This window comes from Oncorhynchus mykiss, chromosome 3 (assembly GCF_057628025.1).
Source record: "Oncorhynchus mykiss isolate SJ-2025 chromosome 3, ASM5762802v1, whole genome shotgun sequence".
Taxonomy (NCBI): Eukaryota; Metazoa; Chordata; class Actinopteri; order Salmoniformes; family Salmonidae; genus Oncorhynchus; species Oncorhynchus mykiss.
The window spans coordinates 96401628-96420773 of NC_143024.1; the positions used below are offsets into that span (position 1 = coordinate 96401628).

At 47.7% G+C, this 19146-nt stretch overlaps 1 protein-coding gene across 3 annotated transcripts in view; it reads left to right on the forward strand.

Moving 5' to 3' along the window:
* The window catches only part of kiaa2012 (KIAA2012 ortholog), an 81755-nt gene that overhangs the window by 28336 nt on the left and 34273 nt on the right, over positions 1–19146 (forward strand). For all 3 annotated transcript variants that reach the window (XM_090230752.1, XM_036975361.2, XM_036975360.2), the window contains exons 6-13: positions 5471–5520; positions 8891–9168; positions 9279–9439; positions 9511–9772; positions 10088–10282; positions 16717–16893; positions 17095–17250; positions 17518–17589. In XM_090230752.1, coding sequence (XP_090086878.1) covers positions 5471–5520; positions 8891–9168; positions 9279–9439; positions 9511–9772; positions 10088–10282; positions 16717–16893; positions 17095–17250; positions 17518–17589 — 1351 coding nt within the window. The remainder of the gene's footprint in view (positions 1–5470; positions 5521–8890; positions 9169–9278; positions 9440–9510; positions 9773–10087; positions 10283–16716; positions 16894–17094; positions 17251–17517; positions 17590–19146) is intronic.

Below are 19146 nucleotides of genomic sequence, written 5' to 3' on the forward strand. Positions count from 1 at the left end.
ACCCATAGGACAAGGGTCTATCTCCTGTTTCTGTAGTGTGAGACAGTCAGAACGACCCATAGGACAGGGGTCTATCTCCTGTTTCTGTAGTGTGGACCAGAATGACCCATAGGACAGAGGTCTATCTCCTGTTTCTGTAGCGTGGACCAGAATGACCCATAGGACAGGGGTCTATCTCCTGTTTCTGTAGTGTGGACCAGAACGGCCCATAGGACAGGAGTCTATCTCCTGTTTCTGTAACGTGGACCAGAATGACCCATAGGACAGGGGTCTATCTCCTGTTTCTGTAGCGTGGACCAGAATGACCCATAGGACAAGGGTCTATCTCCTGTTTCTGTAGTGTGAGACAGTCAGAACGACCCATAGGACAGGGGTCTATCTCCTGTTTCTGTAGTGTGGACCAGAATGACCCATAGGACAGAGGTCTATCTCCTGTTTCTGTAGCGTGGACCAGAATGACCCATAGGACAGAGGTCTATCTCCTGTTTCTGTAGCGTGGACCAGAATGACCCATAGGACAGGGGTCTATCTCCTGTTTCTGTAGTGTGGACCAGAACGGCCCATAGGACAGGAGTCTATCTCCTGTTTCTGTAACGTGGACCAGAATGACCCATAGGACAGGGGTCTATCTCCTGTTTCTGTAGCGTGGACCAGAATGACCCATAGGACAGGGGTCTATCTCCTGTTTCTGTAGTGTGAGACAGTCAGAACGACCCATAGGACAGGGGTCTATCTCCTGTTTCTGTAGTGTGGACCAGAATGACCCATAGGACAGGGGTCTATCTCCTGTTTCTGTAACGTGGACCAGAATGACCCATAGGACAGGGGTCTATCTCCTGTTTCTGTAGCGTGGACCAGAATTACCCATAGGACAGAGGTCTATCTCCTGTTTCTGTAGCGTGGACCAGAATGACCCATAGGACAGAGGTCTATCTCCTGTTTCTGTAGTGTGAGACAGTCAGAATGACCCATAGGACAGGGGTCTATCTCCTGTTTCTGTAACGTGGACCAGAATGACCCATAGGACAGAGGTCTATCTCCTGTTTCTGTAGCGTGGACCAGAATGACCCATAGGACAGGGGTCTATCTCCTGTTTCTGTAGTGTGAGACAGTCAGAACGACCCATAGGACAGGGGTCTATCTCCTGTTTCTGTAGTGTGGACCAGAACGACCCATAGGACAGGAGTCCATCTCCTGTTTCTGTAGTGTGAGACAGTCCGAACGGCCCATAGGACAGGGGTCTATCTCCTGTTTCTGTAGTGTGAGACAGTCCGAACGGCCCATAGGACAGGGGTCTATCTCCTGTTTCTGTAGTGTGGACTAGAACGACCCATAGGACAGGGGTCTATCTCCTGTTTCTGTAGTGTGAGACAGTCAGAACGGCCCATAGGACAGGGGTCTATCTCCTGTTCTGTAGTGTGGACTAGAACGACCCATAGGACAGAGGTCTATCTCCTGTTTCTGTAGTGTGGACCAGAACGACCCATAGGACAGGGGTCTATCTCCTGTTTCTGTAGCGTGGACCAGAATGACCCATAGGACAGGGGTCTATCTCCTGTTTCTGTAGCGTGGACCAGAATGACCCATAGGACAGGGGTCTATCTCCTGTTCTGTAGTGTGGACTAGAACGACCCATAGGACAAGGGTCTATCTCCTGTTTCTGTAGTGTGAGACAGTCAGAACGACCCATAGGACAGGGGTCTATCTCCTGTTTCTGTAGTGTGGACCAGAACGGCCCATAGGACAGGAGTCTATCTCCTGTTTCTGTAACGTGGACCAGAATGACCCATAGGACAGGGGTCTATCTCCTGTTTCTGTAGCGTGGACCAGAATGACCCATAGGACAAGGGTCTATCTCCTGTTTCTGTAGTGTGAGACAGTCAGAACGACCCATAGGACAGGGGTCTATCTCCTGTTTCTGTAGTGTGGACCAGAATGACCCATAGGACAGAGGTCTATCTCCTGTTTCTGTAGCGTGGACCAGAATGACCCATAGGACAGAGGTCTATCTCCTGTTTCTGTAGCGTGGACCAGAATGACCCATAGGACAGGGGTCTATCTCCTGTTTCTGTAGTGTGGACCAGAACGGCCCATAGGACAGGAGTCTATCTCCTGTTTCTGTAACGTGGACCAGAATGACCCATAGGACAGGGGTCTATCTCCTGTTTCTGTAGCGTGGACCAGAATGACCCATAGGACAGGGGTCTATCTCCTGTTTCTGTAGTGTGAGACAGTCAGAACGACCCATAGGACAGGGGTCTATCTCCTGTTTCTGTAGTGTGGACCAGAATGACCCATAGGACAGGGGTCTATCTCCTGTTTCTGTAACGTGGACCAGAATGACCCATAGGACAGGGGTCTATCTCCTGTTTCTGTAGCGTGGACCAGAATTACCCATAGGACAGAGGTCTATCTCCTGTTTCTGTAGCGTGGACCAGAATGACCCATAGGACAGAGGTCTATCTCCTGTTTCTGTAGTGTGAGACAGTCAGAATGACCCATAGGACAGGGGTCTATCTCCTGTTTCTGTAACGTGGACCAGAATGACCCATAGGACAGGGGTCTATCTCCTGTTTCTGTAGTGTGGACCAGAACGACCCATAGGACAGGGGTCTATCTCCTGTTTCTGTAGTGTGGACTAGAACGACCCATAGGACAGGGGTCTATCTCCTGTTTCTGTAGTGTGGACCAGAACGGCCCATAGGACAGGGGTCTATCTCCTGTTTCTGTAGTGTGGACCAGAATGACCCATAGGACAGCGGTCTATCTCCTGTTTCTGTAGTGTGAGACAGTCAGAACGGCCCATAGGACAGGGGTCTATCTCCTGTTTCTGTAGTGTGGACCAGATTGACCCATAGGACAGGGGTCTATCTCCTGTTTCTGTAGTGTGGACCAGAATGACCCATAGGACAGAGGTCTATCTCCTGTTTCTGTAGTGTGAGACAGTCAGAACGGCCCATAGGACAGGGGTCTATCTCCTGTTTCTGTAATGTGGACCAGAACGACCCATAGGACAGGGGTCTATCTCCTGTTTCTGTAGTGTGAGACAGTCAGAACGACCCATAGAACAGCGGTCTATCTCCTGTTTCTGTAGTGTGGACCAGAACGACCCATAGGACAGAGGTCTATCTCCTGTTTCTGTAGTGTGGGCCAGAACGACCCATAGGACAGCGGTCTATCTCCTGTTTCTGTAGTGTGAGACAGTCCGAACGACCCATAGGACAGGGGTCTATCTCCTGTTTCTGTAGTGTGGACCAGAACGGCCCATAGGACAGGGGTCTATCTCCTGTTTCTGTAGTGTGGGCCAGAACGACCCATAGGACAGCGGTCTATCTCCTGTTTCTGTAGTGTGAGACAGTCCGAACGACCCATAGGACAGCGGTCTATCTCCTGTTTCTGTAGTGTGGACCAGAACGACCCATAGGACAGGGGTCTATCTCCTGTTTCTGTAGTGTGAGACAGTCAGAACGGCCCATAGGACAGGGGTCTATCTCCTGTTCTGTAGTGTGGACCAGAACGGCCCATAGGACAGGGGTCTATCTCCTGTTCTGTAGTGTGAGACAGTCAGAACGACCCATAGGACAGGGGTCTATCTCCTGTTTCTGTAGTGTGGACCAGAACGGCCCATAGGACAGGGGTCTATCTCCTGTTTCTGTAGTGTGAGACAGTCAGAACGGCCCATAGGACAGGGGTCTATCTCCTGTTTCTGTAGTGTGGACCAGAACGGCCCATAGGACAGGGGTCTATCTCCTGTTTCTGTAGCGTGGACCAGAATGACCCATAGGACAGGGGTCTATCTCCTGTTTCTGTAGCGTGGACCAGAATGACCCCTAGGACAGGGGTCTATCTCCTGTTTCTGTAGTGTGAGACAGTCAGACTGGCCCATAGGACAGGGGTCTATCTCCTGTTTCTGTAGCGTGGACCAGAATGACCCATAGGACAGGGGTCTATCTCCTGTTCTGTAGTGTGGACCAGAATGACCCATAGGACAGGGGTCTATCTCCTGTTTCTGTAGTGTGGACCAGAACGGCCCATAGGACAGGGGTCTATCTCCTGTTTCTGTAGTGTGAGACAGTCAGAACGGCCCATAGGACAGGGGTCTATCTCCTGTTTCTGTAATGTGAGATGTCCGAACGGCCCATAGGACAGGGGTCTATCTCCTGTTCTGTAGTGTGGACCAGAATGACCCATAGGACAGGGGTCTATCTCCTGTTTCTGTAATGTGAGATGTCCGAACGGCCCATAGGACAGGGGTCTATCTCCTGTTCTGTAGTGTGGACCAGAATGACCCATAGGACAGGGGTCTATCTCCTGTTTCTGTAGTGTGGACCAGAACGGCCCATAGGACAGGAGTCTATCTCCTGTTTCTGTAGTGTGAGACAGTCAGAACGGCCCATAGGACAGGGGTCTATCTCCTGTTCTGTAGTGTGGACCAGAACGACCCATAGAACAGAGGTCTATCTCCTGTTTCTGTAGTGTGGACCAGAACGGCCCATAGGACAGGGGTCTATCTCCTGTTCTGTAGTGTGGACCAGAATGACCCATAGGACAGGGGTCTATCTCCTGTTTCTGTAGTGTGAGACAGTCAGAACGGCCCATAGGACAGGGGTCTATCTCCTGTTCTGTAGTGTGGACCAGAATGACCCATAGGACAGGGGTCTATCTCCTGTTTCTGTAGTGTGAGCCAGTCAGAACGACCCATAGGACAGAGGTCTATCTCCTGTTTCTGTAGCGTGGACCAGAATGACCCATAGGACAGGGGTCTATCTCCTGTTTCTGTAGCGTGGACCAGAATGACCCATAGGACAGAGGTCTATCTCCTGTTTCTGTAGCGTGGACCAGAATGACCCATAGGACAGAGGTCTATCTCCTGTTTCTGTAGTGTGGACCAGAATGACCCATAGGACAGGGGCCTATCTCCTGTTTCTGTAGTGTGAGACAGTCAGAACGGCCCATAGGACAGGGGTCTATCTCCTGTTCTGTAGTGTGGACTAGAACGACCCATAGGACAGGGGTCTATCTCCTGTTTCTGTAGTGTGGACCAGAACGGCCCATAGGACAGGGGTCTATCTCCTGTTTCTGTAACGTGGACCAGAATGACCCATAGGACAGGGGTCTATCTCCTGTTTCTGTAGCGTGGACCAGAATGACCCATAGGACAGGGGTCTATCTCCTGTTTCTGTAGCGTGGACCAGAATGACCCATAGGACAGGGGTCTATCTCCTGTTTCTGTAGCGTGGACTAAAACGACCCATAGGACAGCGGTCTATCTCCTGTTTCTGTAGTGTGGACCAGAATGACCCATAGGACAGAGGTCTATCTCCTGTTTCTGTAGCGTGGACCAGAATGACCCATAGGACAGGGGTCTATCTCCTGTTTCTGTAGTGTGAGGCAGCTTGATGTATGATTACACCCCCTGGACTAGTCACAACAATTTCAACATAACTGATAATCTTTTTGTATATTCCAGGCTGCACATCAGGAGGTTGGGAGGCCTGTGTTTACATACACTGACGACAGGTACAGTATCTCTCTGACCCTCTAGAGCAGGTCTGTCAAACTCCTTCCATGGAGGTTCTGACGACAGGTACAGTATCTCTCTGACCTTATTTTTAGTGACCTTATTTCATCAATCAAGGACAAGGGAGGAGTGAAAGCCCGCAGACACACTGCCTTCCGTGGAATGAGTTGGACACGTACTCAGACCGCAGACCTTTGAATGATGCATGCACTCAAACACTTGGCCTCTATTGGTTGACTTATAATGAACAAAACGCAACAATTTCAAAGATTTTACTGAGTTTATAGTTTATAGAAAGAAATCAGTCTATTGAAATAATTAGGCCCTAATGTCGCATGCTTTCCTGCTTCCTGCGGTTCACCGAATTGTGTGAGGGGTAGAAATGCCCGGATTTATCAATTCCCTTCTCCGGCCACTGTATTCTTCAGTTCAATGGTGAGAAATGTCTCGGTCCCTGGAGCAAAAACGTTGTGCTATCTAGGAGCACGAGTACAGGACATCAATAAGATGCTTCCAACCCAATGTCAGGAAATTGAGTATCATAGTTCATGTGGGATCTCAAATACATTATGAAGGGCAGCTCAAAACAGCTGAAGATGGATTTTAAAGAACTGATTGACACCAACAAATGCCCCATAATATCGGTCCCTCTGCCCTCCCTAAATCGTGGCATTGAACGGTTCAGCAGACTTTCAGCCCTCCATAACTGGCTATCAGACTATTTCAGCTCTGTGGGTGGAACATTTACTGACAATTCTTATACCTTCTGGAAGCAAAGCTCGTTCTATAAGAAAAGATGGGATCCACCCAAATCCTTTCTGTTCCTGGGTCCCTTTCACAGTATTATAAGGCTGCGATGAGACAATGACTTATCAATGACCCAAGCTCAGCTCAGTTAATCCCAACCATTGTGTCGCTGAGTTGTCAATGATCGGCTATGAAAAGCCAACTGACATTTACTCCTGAGGAGCTGACCTGTTGCACCCTCAACATCTATTGTGATTATTATTATTTGACCCTGCTGGTCATTTATGAACATTTGAACATCTTGGCCATGTTCTGTTATAATTTCCACCCGGCACAGTCAGAAGAGGACTGGCCACCCTTCACACCCTGGTTCCTCTCTAGGTTTCTTCCTAGGTTTTGGCCTTTGTAGAGAGTTTTTCCTAGCCACCGTGCTTCTAAACCTGCATTGCTTGCTGTTTGGGGTTTTAGGCTGGGTTTCTGTACAGCACTTTGAGATATCAGCTGATGTACGAAGGGCTTTATAAATACATTTGATTTGATAAGGCTTCAGCAACTGTACATTATCCCAGGGGTGTTGGTAGATACGCCAGGGGCGTTGGTAGATACGCCAGGGTCGTTGGTAGATACGCCAGGGGTGTTGGTAGATACGCCAGGGGCGTTGGTAGATACAATGTAAGTAGGCAAATTTACTGTATGCCACTCTCACTGCCCTAAATGCCTCTGCTGGTCCCACAGCTATTGAATGCAGTAATGCAGTAATGTGCCTATGAACCAGAGGTATACTGTTAGCACTGAGACGGTGTGCCCTGCACTAACATAAATAACATGAGCATGTCTACTTCTGCTAAGCTTTCCAGTAAAGCAATGCAAACAATCAAGCATCCCAGAAAAGGGCTAAAAATATATATATATATTTTTTAATTAAACCTTTTTTTAACTAGGCAAGTCAGTTAAGAACACATTTTTATTTACAATGATGGCCTACCAAAGGAAAAAGTTATCCTGCAGGGACGGGGGCCTGGGATTAAAATAAATAAATAAATACAATATAAATATAGGACAAAACACAACAAGAGAGACAACACAACACGACATAAAGAGAGACCATTAACTTTAAGCGTCTATACATTAACAAATGTAGCTTAAGAAACAAGGTTCATGAAATCAATAATTTAGTAGTAAGAGTATCAGTCAAGCACAGGAATTAAACCATTAACATGTATTGATCACATCTTAACTAATGCTGCAGACATTTGCATTAAAGCAGTATTCAAATCCATCAGATGTGGTAACCACAATATAGAAGCCATACCTGAACAACGCCATGGAAAACATAGAGCTGGCTGGGTTTACCATGCATCGGCAAGACAGAGCAGCTACGTCTGGAAAGACGAGGGGCGGTGGTGTGTGTCTCTTTGTCAATGACTACTGGTGCGTGATGTCTAGTTTTAAAGAAGTCTTGAGGTATTGCTCTCCTGGGGTAGAATACCTCATGATAAGGAATATACCACATCAGTCACTGGCTTCATCAATAAGAGCATCGTTGACATCGTCCCCACAGTGACTGTAGGTACATATCCTAACCAGAAGCCATGGATCACAGGCAACATCTGCACCGAGCTAAAGGCTAGAGCTGCCACTTTCATGGAGCGGGACACTAATCCAGACGCTTATAAGAAATCCCACAATGCCCTCAGACAAACGATCAAAAAGGCAAAGAGTCAATACAGGACTATGATTGAATCCTACTACACCGGCTCGTCGTATGTGTCATCCCTTGCAAACCATTATGGCCTACAAAGGGAAACCCAGCCGCGAGCTGCCCAGTGACGTGAGCCTACCAGATGAGCTAAATGCCTGACATGCTGGCTTCGAGGCAAGAAACACTGAAGCATGCATGAGAGCCCCAGCTGTCCCGGATGACTGTGTGATCACGCTCTTGGTAACAGATGTGAGCAAGACCTTTAAACAGGTCAACATTCGCAAAGCCACGGGGCCATTGTCTTCACTGACATTTTCAACCTCTCCCTGACCGCGTCTGTAATACCTGCATGTTTCAAACAGACCACCATAGTCCTTGTCCCCAGAAAAGCGAGGGTAACCTGCCAAAATAATTCCCGCCCCGTAGCACTCATGTCGGTAGCACTTATGTCAGAGACCTGGCAGTGTGGTGCCAGGACAACAACCTCTCTCTCAATGTTAACAAGACAAAGGAGCCCAACATGGACGGGGCAGTAGTGTAGCCCAGTGAAATGAACATTCAATTCTCTGTCAACAGCTCTGTTGGACATGGTCTTTTATTGTCCCCAGCACAAGGTGCACCTGTGTAATGGTCATGCTGTTTAATGGCCATAGAGGAATGCTCACTTACAGGGATGTAAACAAATTTGTGCACAAAATTTGAGAGAAATAAGCTTTTTGTGTGGAACATTTGTGGTGTCTTTTATTTCAGCTCATGAAACATGGGACCAACTTTACATGTTGAGTTTACATTTTTGTTCAGCGTAGTTAGCTATAGCTTGGCTACTCATGATATTTTGCATGTTTGCATGGCATATTGCTTTGAGATTTCTTTATGTTATGAAAAGCACTACAGAAGTTGAGTAAATTATAATGATTTAGTGTGAAAGACTGTGAGGAGGTTGGAGAAGAGAGACCCTGGCCTCTACAGGGAGGAGAGAGACCCTGGCCTCTACAGAGAGGAGAGAGACCCTGGCCTCTACAGGGAGGAGAGAGACCCTGCCCTCTACAGAGAGGAGAGAGACCCTGGCCTCTACAGGGAGGAGAGAGACCCTGCCCTCTGAAGACGGCCTCAGTAGATTCCTCCTGGAGAAGCAGCCAGCTATCACACGTCAACTACTATGGTGGTTACCTGGGTGGGGCCCAGCAGGGACGGACACGTGAGTTTACCTTCCTTCAGGTCAGTTGTGAAGAATGAAGAAGGATTGTGAGTGTGCATGTGAGTGTTCACGTGTTTCACAGAGTCAAACTTTTTTGTTTATTCGGTCAGTGAAACAAGGCAGCACAGACACAAAAAAGGACAACACATACTCGGACCCCAGCTTCTCCAGATTGGACAACACATCCTCGAACCCCAGCTTCTCCAGATTGCATCTCCCTCCCCTTTTTTCTGGCTCAGTGGTCAGTCTGGACCAGGACAGTAGTAAGAGGGTAAGTCTAATGACACTAGCTTTGAGCTTCATAGAATTCCAACATAATAACTCTAAATCGTCATATGGCAGAAACCAAGGAGTCCAGGTGGGGGGAAGTTTCTGCCACTCATACATGAGGAGTATGTCAGCTCTGAGGAGCCAGCCCAGACCCAGCCAGAGGCTGGAACCCATCCAGAGAGGTTGACCCAGACCTATCCTGTCCACACCATCCTAGAGCCACAAGCCCATCCAGAGAGGGCCCACCTGGAGAAGCCAGGGCCCAGGAGGCTGCTGCTGTCAGTGCTACTACCACTTGGACATACAGAAGAGGAGGGGGTGCAGGCTCCGTGTGGTATTTAAATAAAAATGTTTGACTTTTATCTAACTAGAACAAATTCTTATTTTCAATGATGGCCTGGTAACAGTCAGTTACACTGCTACACTTTTTTTGGTTTTTACCTTGTCAGCTCGGAGATTTGATCTTGCAACCTTTCGGGTTACAAGTCCAACGCTCTAACCACTAGGATATTTGACATGCTGACTAATACCTACTAGGACATTCTTATTGATTGTATTGTTTAACCAGGTAAGTCATTAAAACACACATTTTGTTTTCCACTAACGATATTCATCCTGTTGTCTTGTCGGTCTCTTCTGTGTCTCTCAGCTGGTGTCCACTACAAGCCATCAGAGGAGGAGAAAGGGGAGCCTCACTGTGGAGAGACGGGACACAAAAGAGAGAGCACTAGAAGAGGGGAAGGAGAAGGACGAGGAGGAGGAGGAGGAAGGGGTCTCCCTGAGAAAGGCTCTAAGCAGACCTGGCCTGAGCAGAACGGTCGCTCTCTACTTCAGCCTGGGGAAGGTATTCACTGGGCTGAGGGGATTATACTGGTCCCAGATCTGTAGTCTCCTCCTATAGCCTGGTCCCGGATATGTAGTCTCCTTCTTATAGCCTGGTCCCAGATCTGTAGTCTCCTCCTATAGCCTGGTCCCGGATCTGTAGTCTCCTTCTTATAGCCTGGTCCCAGATTTGTAGTCTCCTCCTATAGCCTGGTCCCGGATCTGTAGTCTCCTTCTATAGCCTGGTCCCAGATCTGTTGTCTCCTCCTATAGCCTGGTCCCAGATCTGTAGTCTCCTCCTATAGCCTGGTCCCAGATCTGTAGTCTCCTTCTATAGCCTGGTCCCAGATCTGTTGTCTCCTCCTATAGCCTGGTCCCAGATCTGTTGTCTCCTTCTATAGCCTGGTCCCAGATCTGTTGTCTCCTCCTATAGCCTGGTCCCAGATCTGTAGTCTCCTCCTATAGCCTGGTCCCAGATCTGTAGTCTCCTCCTATAGCCTGGTCCCAGATCTATAGTCTCCTCCTATAGCCTGGTCCCAGATCTGTAGTCTCCTCCTATAGCCTGGTCCCAGATCTGTAGTCTCCTCCTATAGCCTGGTCCCAGATCTGTAGTCTCCTCCTATAGCCTGGTCCCAAATCGGTTGTCTCCTCCTATAGCCTGGTCCCAGATCTGTAGTATCCTCCTATAGCCTGGTCCCAGATCTGTAGTCTCCTCCTATAGCCTGGTCCCAGATCTGTAGTCTCCTCCTATAGCCTGGTCTCAGATCTGATTGTGCTCTTGCCAACTCCATTGCTGCCATTGTCAAGCCAAGCATTGAGTTGGTTTGACAATTCCCTAAGAAACTAAATGGAGTTGGGAAATAGGTAAGAGAGCAGAAACAGACTGGCATCCAGGCTAGGGAAAGTAAGTTACACAACAACAGAATGGCATCCAGGCTAGGGAAAGTCAGTTACACAGAAACAGACTGGCATCCAGGCTAGGGAATGTTAGTCAACCAGAAACAGACTGGCATCCAGGCTAGGGAATGTTAGTCAACCAGAAACAGACTGGCAACCAGGCTAGGGAATGTTAGTCAACCAGAAACAGACTGGCATCCAGGCTAGCGAATGTTAGTCAACCAGAAACAGACTGGCATCCAGGCTAGGGAATGTTAGTCAACCAGAAACAGACTGGCAACCAGGCTAGGGAATGTTAGTCAACCAGAAACAGACTGGCATCCAGGCTAGGGAATGTTAGTCAACCAGAAACAGACTGGCATCCAGGCTAGGGAATGTTAGTCAACCAGAAACAGACTGGCATCCAGGCTAGGGAATGTTAGTCAACCAGAAACAGACTGGCATCCAGGCTAGGGAAAGTCAAATACCAAGAAACAGACTGGCATGCAGGCAAGGGAAAGTAATTTACCCAGAAACAGACTGGAACCCAGATTAGGGAACACCTGGCGAAGTAAGTTACTCAGAAACAGAATGGCATCCAGGCTAGGGAATGTCAGTTACCCAGAAGCACAATGGCATCTAGGCTAGGGAAAGTAAGTTACAAAGACACAGACTGGAATCCAGGCTAGGGAAAGTCAGTTACAAAGACACAGACTGGAATCCAGGCTAGGGAAAGTCAGTTCCCTAAGGTGTAAAAGGTAATGCAGAGGGCAATGATCAAATCAAATCAAATGTATTTATATAGCCCTTCTTATATCAGCTGATATCTCAAAGTGCTGTACAGAAACCCAGCCTAAAACCCCAAACAGCAAGCAATGCAGGTGTAGAAGAACGGTGGCTAGGAAAAACTCCCTAGAAAGGCCAAAACCTAGGAAGAAACCTAGAGAGGAACCAGGCTATGAGGGGTGGCCAGTCCTCTTCTGGCTGTGCCTTGTGGAGATTATAACAGAACATGGCCAAGATGTTCAAATGTTTATAAATGACCAGCATGGTCTAATAATAATAATCACAGGCAGAACAGTTGAAACTGGAGCAGCAGCACGGCCAGGTGGACTGGGGACAGCAAGGAGTCATCATGACAGGTAGTCCTGAGGCATGGTCCTAGGGCTCAGAACCTCCAAGAGAGAGAAAGAAAGAGAGGAAGAGAGAATTAGAGAGAGCATACTTAAATTCACACAGGACACCGGATACGACAGGAGAAGTACTCCAGATATAACAAACTGACCCTAGCCCCCCGACACATAAACTACTGCAGCATAAATACTGGAGGCTGAGACAGGAGGGGTCAGGAGACACTGTGGCCCCATCCGATGACACCCCTGGACAGGGCCAAACAGGAAGGATATAACCCAACCCACTTTGCCAAAGCACAGCCCCCACACTACTAGAGGGATATCTTCAACCACCAACTTACCATCCTGAGACAAGGCCGAGTATATCCCACAAAGACCTCCGCCACGGCACAACCCAAGGGGGGGCGCCAACCCAGACAGGAAGATCACATCAGTGACTCAACCCACTCAAGTGACGCACCCCTCCTAGGGACAGTATGAAAGAGCACCAGTAAGCCAGTGACTCAGCCCCTGTAATAGGGTTAGAGGCAAAGAATCCCAGTGGAAAGAGGGGAACCGGCCAGGCAGAGACAGCAAGGGCGGTTCGTTGCTCCAGAGCCTTTCTGTTCACCTTCACACTCCTGGGCCAGACTACACTCAATCATATGACCCACTGAAGAGATGAGTCTTCAGTAAAGACTTAAAGGTTGAGACCGAGTTTGCGTCTCTCAAATGGATAGGCAGACCATTCCATAAAAATGGAGCTCTATAGGAGAAAGCCCTGCCTCCAGCTGTTTGCTAAGAAATTCTAGGGACAATTACGAGGCCTGCTTCTTGTGACTGTAGCGTACGTGTAGGTATGTACGGCAGGACCAAATCAGAGAAATAGGTAGGAGCAAGCCCATGTAATGCTTTGTAGGTTAGCAGTAAAACCTTGAAATCAGCCCGTGCCTTGACAGGAAGCCAGTGTAGGGAGGCTAGCATTGGAGTAATATGATCACATTTTTTGGTTCTAGTCAGGATTCTAGCAGCTGTATTTAGCACTAACTGGGGTTTATTTAGTGGCTTTATCCGGGTAGCCGGAAAGTAGAGCATTGCAGTAGTCTAACCTAGAAGTGACAAAAGCATGGATTAATTTTTCCGCATCATTTTTGGACAGAAAGTTTCTGATTTTTGCAATGTTACGTAGATGGAAAAAAGCTGTCCTTGAAACAGTCTTGATATGTTCTTCAAAAGAGAGATCAGGGTCCAGAGTAACGCCGAGGTCCTTCACAGTTTTATTTGAGACGACTGTACAACCATCAAGATTAATTGTCAGATTCAACAGAAGATATCTTTGTTTCTTGGGACCTAGAACAAGCATCTCTGTTTTGTCCGAGTTTAAAAGTAGAAAGTTTGCAGCCATCCACTTCCTTATGACTGAAACACATGCTTCTAGCGAGGGCAATTTTGGGGCTTCACCATGTTTCATTGAAATGTACAGCTGTGTGTCATCCGCATAGCAGTGAAAGTTAACATTATGTTTTCGAATGACATCCCCAAGAGGTGAAATATATAGTGAAAACAATAGTGGTCCTAAAACTGAACCTTGAGGAACACCGAAATTGACAGTTGATTTGTCAGAGGACAAACTGATATTTTTCCGACAGATAAGATCTAAACCAGGCCAGAACTTGTCCGTGTAGACCAATTTGGGTTTTCAATCTCTCCAAAAGAATGTGGTGATCGATGGTATCAAAAGCAGCACTAAGGTCTTGGAGCACGAGGACAGATGCAGAGCCTCGGTCTGATGCCATTAAAAGGTAATTTACCACCTTCACAAGTGCAGTCTCAGTGCTATGATGGGGTCTAAAACCAGACTGAAGCATTTCGTATACATTGTTTGTCTTCAGGAAGGCAATGAGTTGCTGCGCAACAGCCTTTTCTAAAAAAAATGGAGAGGAATGGAAGATTCGATATAGGCCGATAGTTTTTTATATTTTCTGGGTCATGGTTTGGCTTTTTCAAGAGAGGCTTTATTACTGTCACTTTTAGTGAGTTTGGTACACATCCGGTGGATAGAGAGCTGTTTATTATGTTCAACATAGGAGGGCCAAGCACAGGAAGCAGCTCTTTCAGTAGTTTAGTTGGAATAGGGTCCAGTACGCAGCTTGAAGGTTTAGAGGCCATGATTATTTTCATCATTGTGTCAAGAGATATAGTACTAAAACACTTGAGTGTCTCTCTTGATCCTAGGTCCTGGCAGAGTTGTGCAGACTCAGGATAACTGAGCTTTGAAGGAATACGCAGATTTAAAGAGGAGTCCGTAATTTGCTTTCTAATAATCATGATCTTTTCCTCAAAGAAGTTCATGAATTTATTACTGCTGAAGTGAAAGCCATCCTCTCTTGGGGAATGCTGCTTTTTAGTTAGCTTTGCGACAGTATCAAAAAGGAATTTCGGATTGTTCTTATTTTCCTCAATTAAGTTGGAAAAATAGGATGATCGAACAGCAGTAAGAGCTCTTCGATACTGCACGGTCCTGTCTTGTAATGTGATGTCGTGTCTTTGGCTATGCCGGATCAAGTGATATGACATGCTATTCTATAAAATAATTTCTCTGTAATTAATATTACCGGATTAAGCTAATCAGGTAAATAATTAACTAGAAAGTTGGGGCACCACGAAAGAGTGTTTATAGAGCTGTTATCTTCCGAATAAACTCTTAAAGACCTAGTAATATTTTACATCAGTAGCAGTCCATTTTTAATCGTTATTATATGCATTTCCTAGCTTCTGGGCCTGAGTAACAGGCAGTTAAGTTTGGGCACCTCATTCATCCAAACTTCCGAATACTGCCCCCTATCCCTAAGAAGCTTTAAATGGTAAAGTAATAAAGTTGTTTGTGGTGAAGTGATAAAGTGGTAAAGAGATAAAGTGATAAAGAGAGTCGGGCTCTGTTCTGTGGTACCAGCTACGTAGTTTAGGGCTCTGTTCTGTGGTACCAGATACATAGTACAGGGACTCTGTGGTACCATATACGTTTACAGGACTCTGTGGCACCAGATACATAGTACAGGACTCTGTTCTGTGGTACCAGATACATAGTACAGGACTCTGTGGTACCAGATAATAGAACAGGACTCTGTTGTACCAGATACATAGTACAGGACTCTGTTCTGTGGTACCAGATACATAGTACAGGACTCTGTGGTACCAGATACATAGTACAGGACTCTGTTCTGTGGTACCAGCTACATAGTACAGGACTCTGTGGTACCAGATAATAGAACAGGACTCTGTTGTACCAGATACATAGTACAGGACTCTGTTCTGTGGTACCAGATACATAGTACAGGACTCTGTTCTGTGGTACCAGCTACATAGTACAGGACTCTGTGGTACCAGATACATAGTACAGGACTCTGTTGTACCAGATACATAGTACAGGACTCTGTGGTACCAGATACATAGTACAGGACTCTGTGGTACCAGATACATAGTACGGGACTCTGTGGTACCAGATACATAGTACAGGACTCTGTTCTGTGGTACCAGATACATAGTACAGGACTCTGTGGTACCAGATACATAGTACAGGACTCTGTGGTACCAGATAATAGAACAGGACTCTGTTGTACCAGATACATAGTACAGGACTCTGTTCTGTGGTACCAGATACATAGTACAGGACTCTGTGGTACCAGATACATAGTACAGGACTCTGTTCTGTGGTACCAGCTACATAGTACAGGACTCTGTGGTACCAGATACATATAACAGGACTCTGTTGTACCAGATACATAGTACAGGACTCTGTGGTACCAGATACATAGTACAGGACTCTGTGGTACCAGATACATAGTACGGGACTCTGTGGTACCAGATACATAGGTCAGGACTCTGTTCTGTGGTACCAACTACATAGTACATGACTCTGTGGTACCAGATACATAGTACAGGACTGTGGTATCAGATACATAGTACAGGACTCTGTGGTACCAGATACATAGTACAGGACTCTGTGGTACCAGATACATAGTACAGGACTCTGTGGTGCCGGATACATAGTACAGGACTCTGTGGTACCAGATACATAGTGCAGGACTCTGTTCTGTGGTACCAGATACGTAGTACAGGACTCTGTGGTACCAGCTACATAGTACAGGACTCTGCTCTGTGGTACCAGATACATAGTACAGGACTCTGTTCTGTGGTACCAGATACATAGTACAGGACTCTGTGGTACCAGATACATAGTACAGGACTCTGTGGTACCAGATACATAGTACACGACTCTGTTATGTGGTACCAGATACGTAGTACAGGACTCTGTGGTACCAGATACATAGTACAGGACTCTGTGGCACCAGATACATAGTACAGGACTCTGTGGTACCAGATACATAGTACAGGACTCTGCTCTGTTGCACCATACCAGGCATTCATCTTTCTTTCACTATTCTGATACTTACTATTCCTCCTCCAGAGGCTGCTGTCCCCCTGGCTGGTCCCCTGGCTGGCCCCCTGGCTGGTCGGCTCAGAGGCCCAGGCAAACAGAGCTCCATGGCCATCTACAAAGACAGATCTGATGTCCATGCCCCCTGGGACCCCTCCGATCCTGGGAGGGCCATGGTCAGAGGCAGCCTACCCCTGGAGCTCAGAGGTAAGCGGCCCACATCATAGGACTCTGTGTTCAGTAGATGTCTGGTATGTTGATAAGGCCCTTCTAGATGCTCAGTTAGGCACACTATTCCCTATATAGTGCACTGCTTTTGACCAGGGCCCATTGGCACCATATTCTGGTCCAAATTACTGATATAGTGAATAGGGTGCCATTTCAGACACAACCTCTGTGTGTTCTCAGAGTGGCAGCAGCAGACAGGCAGATCTCAGGGCACCTTGATCTTGGGTCCTGATGGTGAGGTTATACAGATGTCCCCGTGGGACCCTAATAATACGTCTGCCACTGAGGACCAGCCCGCCCTTACCTCTGCTCTGGACCAGGTCACACGAGACCATGGTATGTAATGTGGGGGTTATTAACTATTTCAGGGACACTGAGGTCATCGGGCCAATGACAAGGAGGTTGGTGGTGGTTGGAAACATACAGCAGTGGAGGGGGGGGGGGGTTACATTCCAATTAGACTCAGCTAATGTTTAGACGTAACATTTCCATAATAAATAATTATATTTGTTTGCTTCCAAATTAAACAGATTGAATGCCAAGGTAAGCTCACTCATACGTACAACACCTTCACTTTGCCCTCTACACTGTGTATGTCACCAGCTCTCCAGGTCCTAACCTCAGAGGGGGAGCTACCCTGGGTCCTACTGACGCAAACACAGCCTATAGCCACAGGTTAGTACCTAACCTTTATTCCTAATCCCTAATCCTAACCCCTACCCCTAACCCTAACCTTAACCCTGGGTCCTACTGATACAGAGCCTATAGCCACATGCCAGTACCTAACCCTAACCCCCTAACCCTGAAAACAATATCCCTGAAGGAGCTGCAAAGCTCCACAGCGGAGATTGGAGTATCTGTCCATAGCACCACTAAGCCGTACACTCCACAGAGCTGGAGTATCTGTCCATAGCACCACTAAGCCGTACACTCCACAGAGCTGGAGTATCTGTCCATAGCACCACTAAGCCGTACACTCCACAGAGCTGGAGTATCTGTCCATAGCACCACTAAGCCGTACACTCCACAGAGCTGGAGTATCTGTCCATAGCACCACTAAGCCGTACACTCCACAGAGCTGGAGTATCTGTCCATAGCACCACTAAGCCGTACACTCCACAGAGCTGGAGTATCTGTCCATAGCACCACTAAGCCGTACACTCCACAGAGCTGGAGTATCTGTCCATAGCACCACTAAGCCGTACACTCCACAGAGCTGGAGTATCTGTCCATAGCACCACTAAGCCGTACACTCCACAGAGCTGGGGTATCTGTCCATAGCACCACTAAGCCGTACACTCCACAGAGCTGGGGTATCTGTCCATAGCACCACTAAGCCGTACACTCCACAGAGCTGGAGTATCTGTCCATAGCACCACTAAGCCGTACACTCCACAGAGCTGGAGTATCTGTCCATAGCACCACTAAGCCGTACACTCCACAGAGCTGGAGTATCTGTCCATAGCACCACTAAGCCGTACACTCCACAGAGCTGGAGTATCTGTCCATAGCACCACTAAGCCGTACACTCCACAGAGCTGGAGTATCTGTCCATAGCACCACTAAGCCGTACACTCCACAGAGCTGGAGTATCTGTCCATAGCACCACTAAGCCGTACACTCCACAGAGCTGGAGTATCTGTCCATAGCACCACTAAGCCGTACACTCCACAGAGCTGGAGTATCTGTCCATAGCACCACTAAGCCGTACACTCCACAGAGCTGGAGTATCTGTCCATAGCACCACTAAGCCGTACACTCCACAGAGCTGGAGTATCTGTCCATAGCACCACTAAGCCGTACACTCCACAGAGCTGGAGTATCTGTCCATAGCACCACTAAGCCGTACACTCCACAGAGCTGGAGTATCTGTCCATAGCACCACTAAGCCGTACACTCCACAGAGCTGGAGTATCTGTCCATAGCACCACTAAGCCGTACACTCCACAGAGCTGGAGTATCTGTCCATAGCACCACTAAGCCGTACACTCCACAGAGCTGGAGTATCTGTCCATAGCACCACTAAGCCGTACACTCCACAGAGCTGGAGTATCTGTCCATAGCACCACTAAGCCGTACACTCCACAGAGCTGGAGTATCTGTCCATAGCACCACTAAGCCGTACACTCCACAGAGCTGGAGTATCTGTCCATAGCACCACTAAGCCGTACACTCCACAGAGCTGGAGTATCTGTCCATAGCACCACTAAGCCGTACACTCCACAGAGCTGG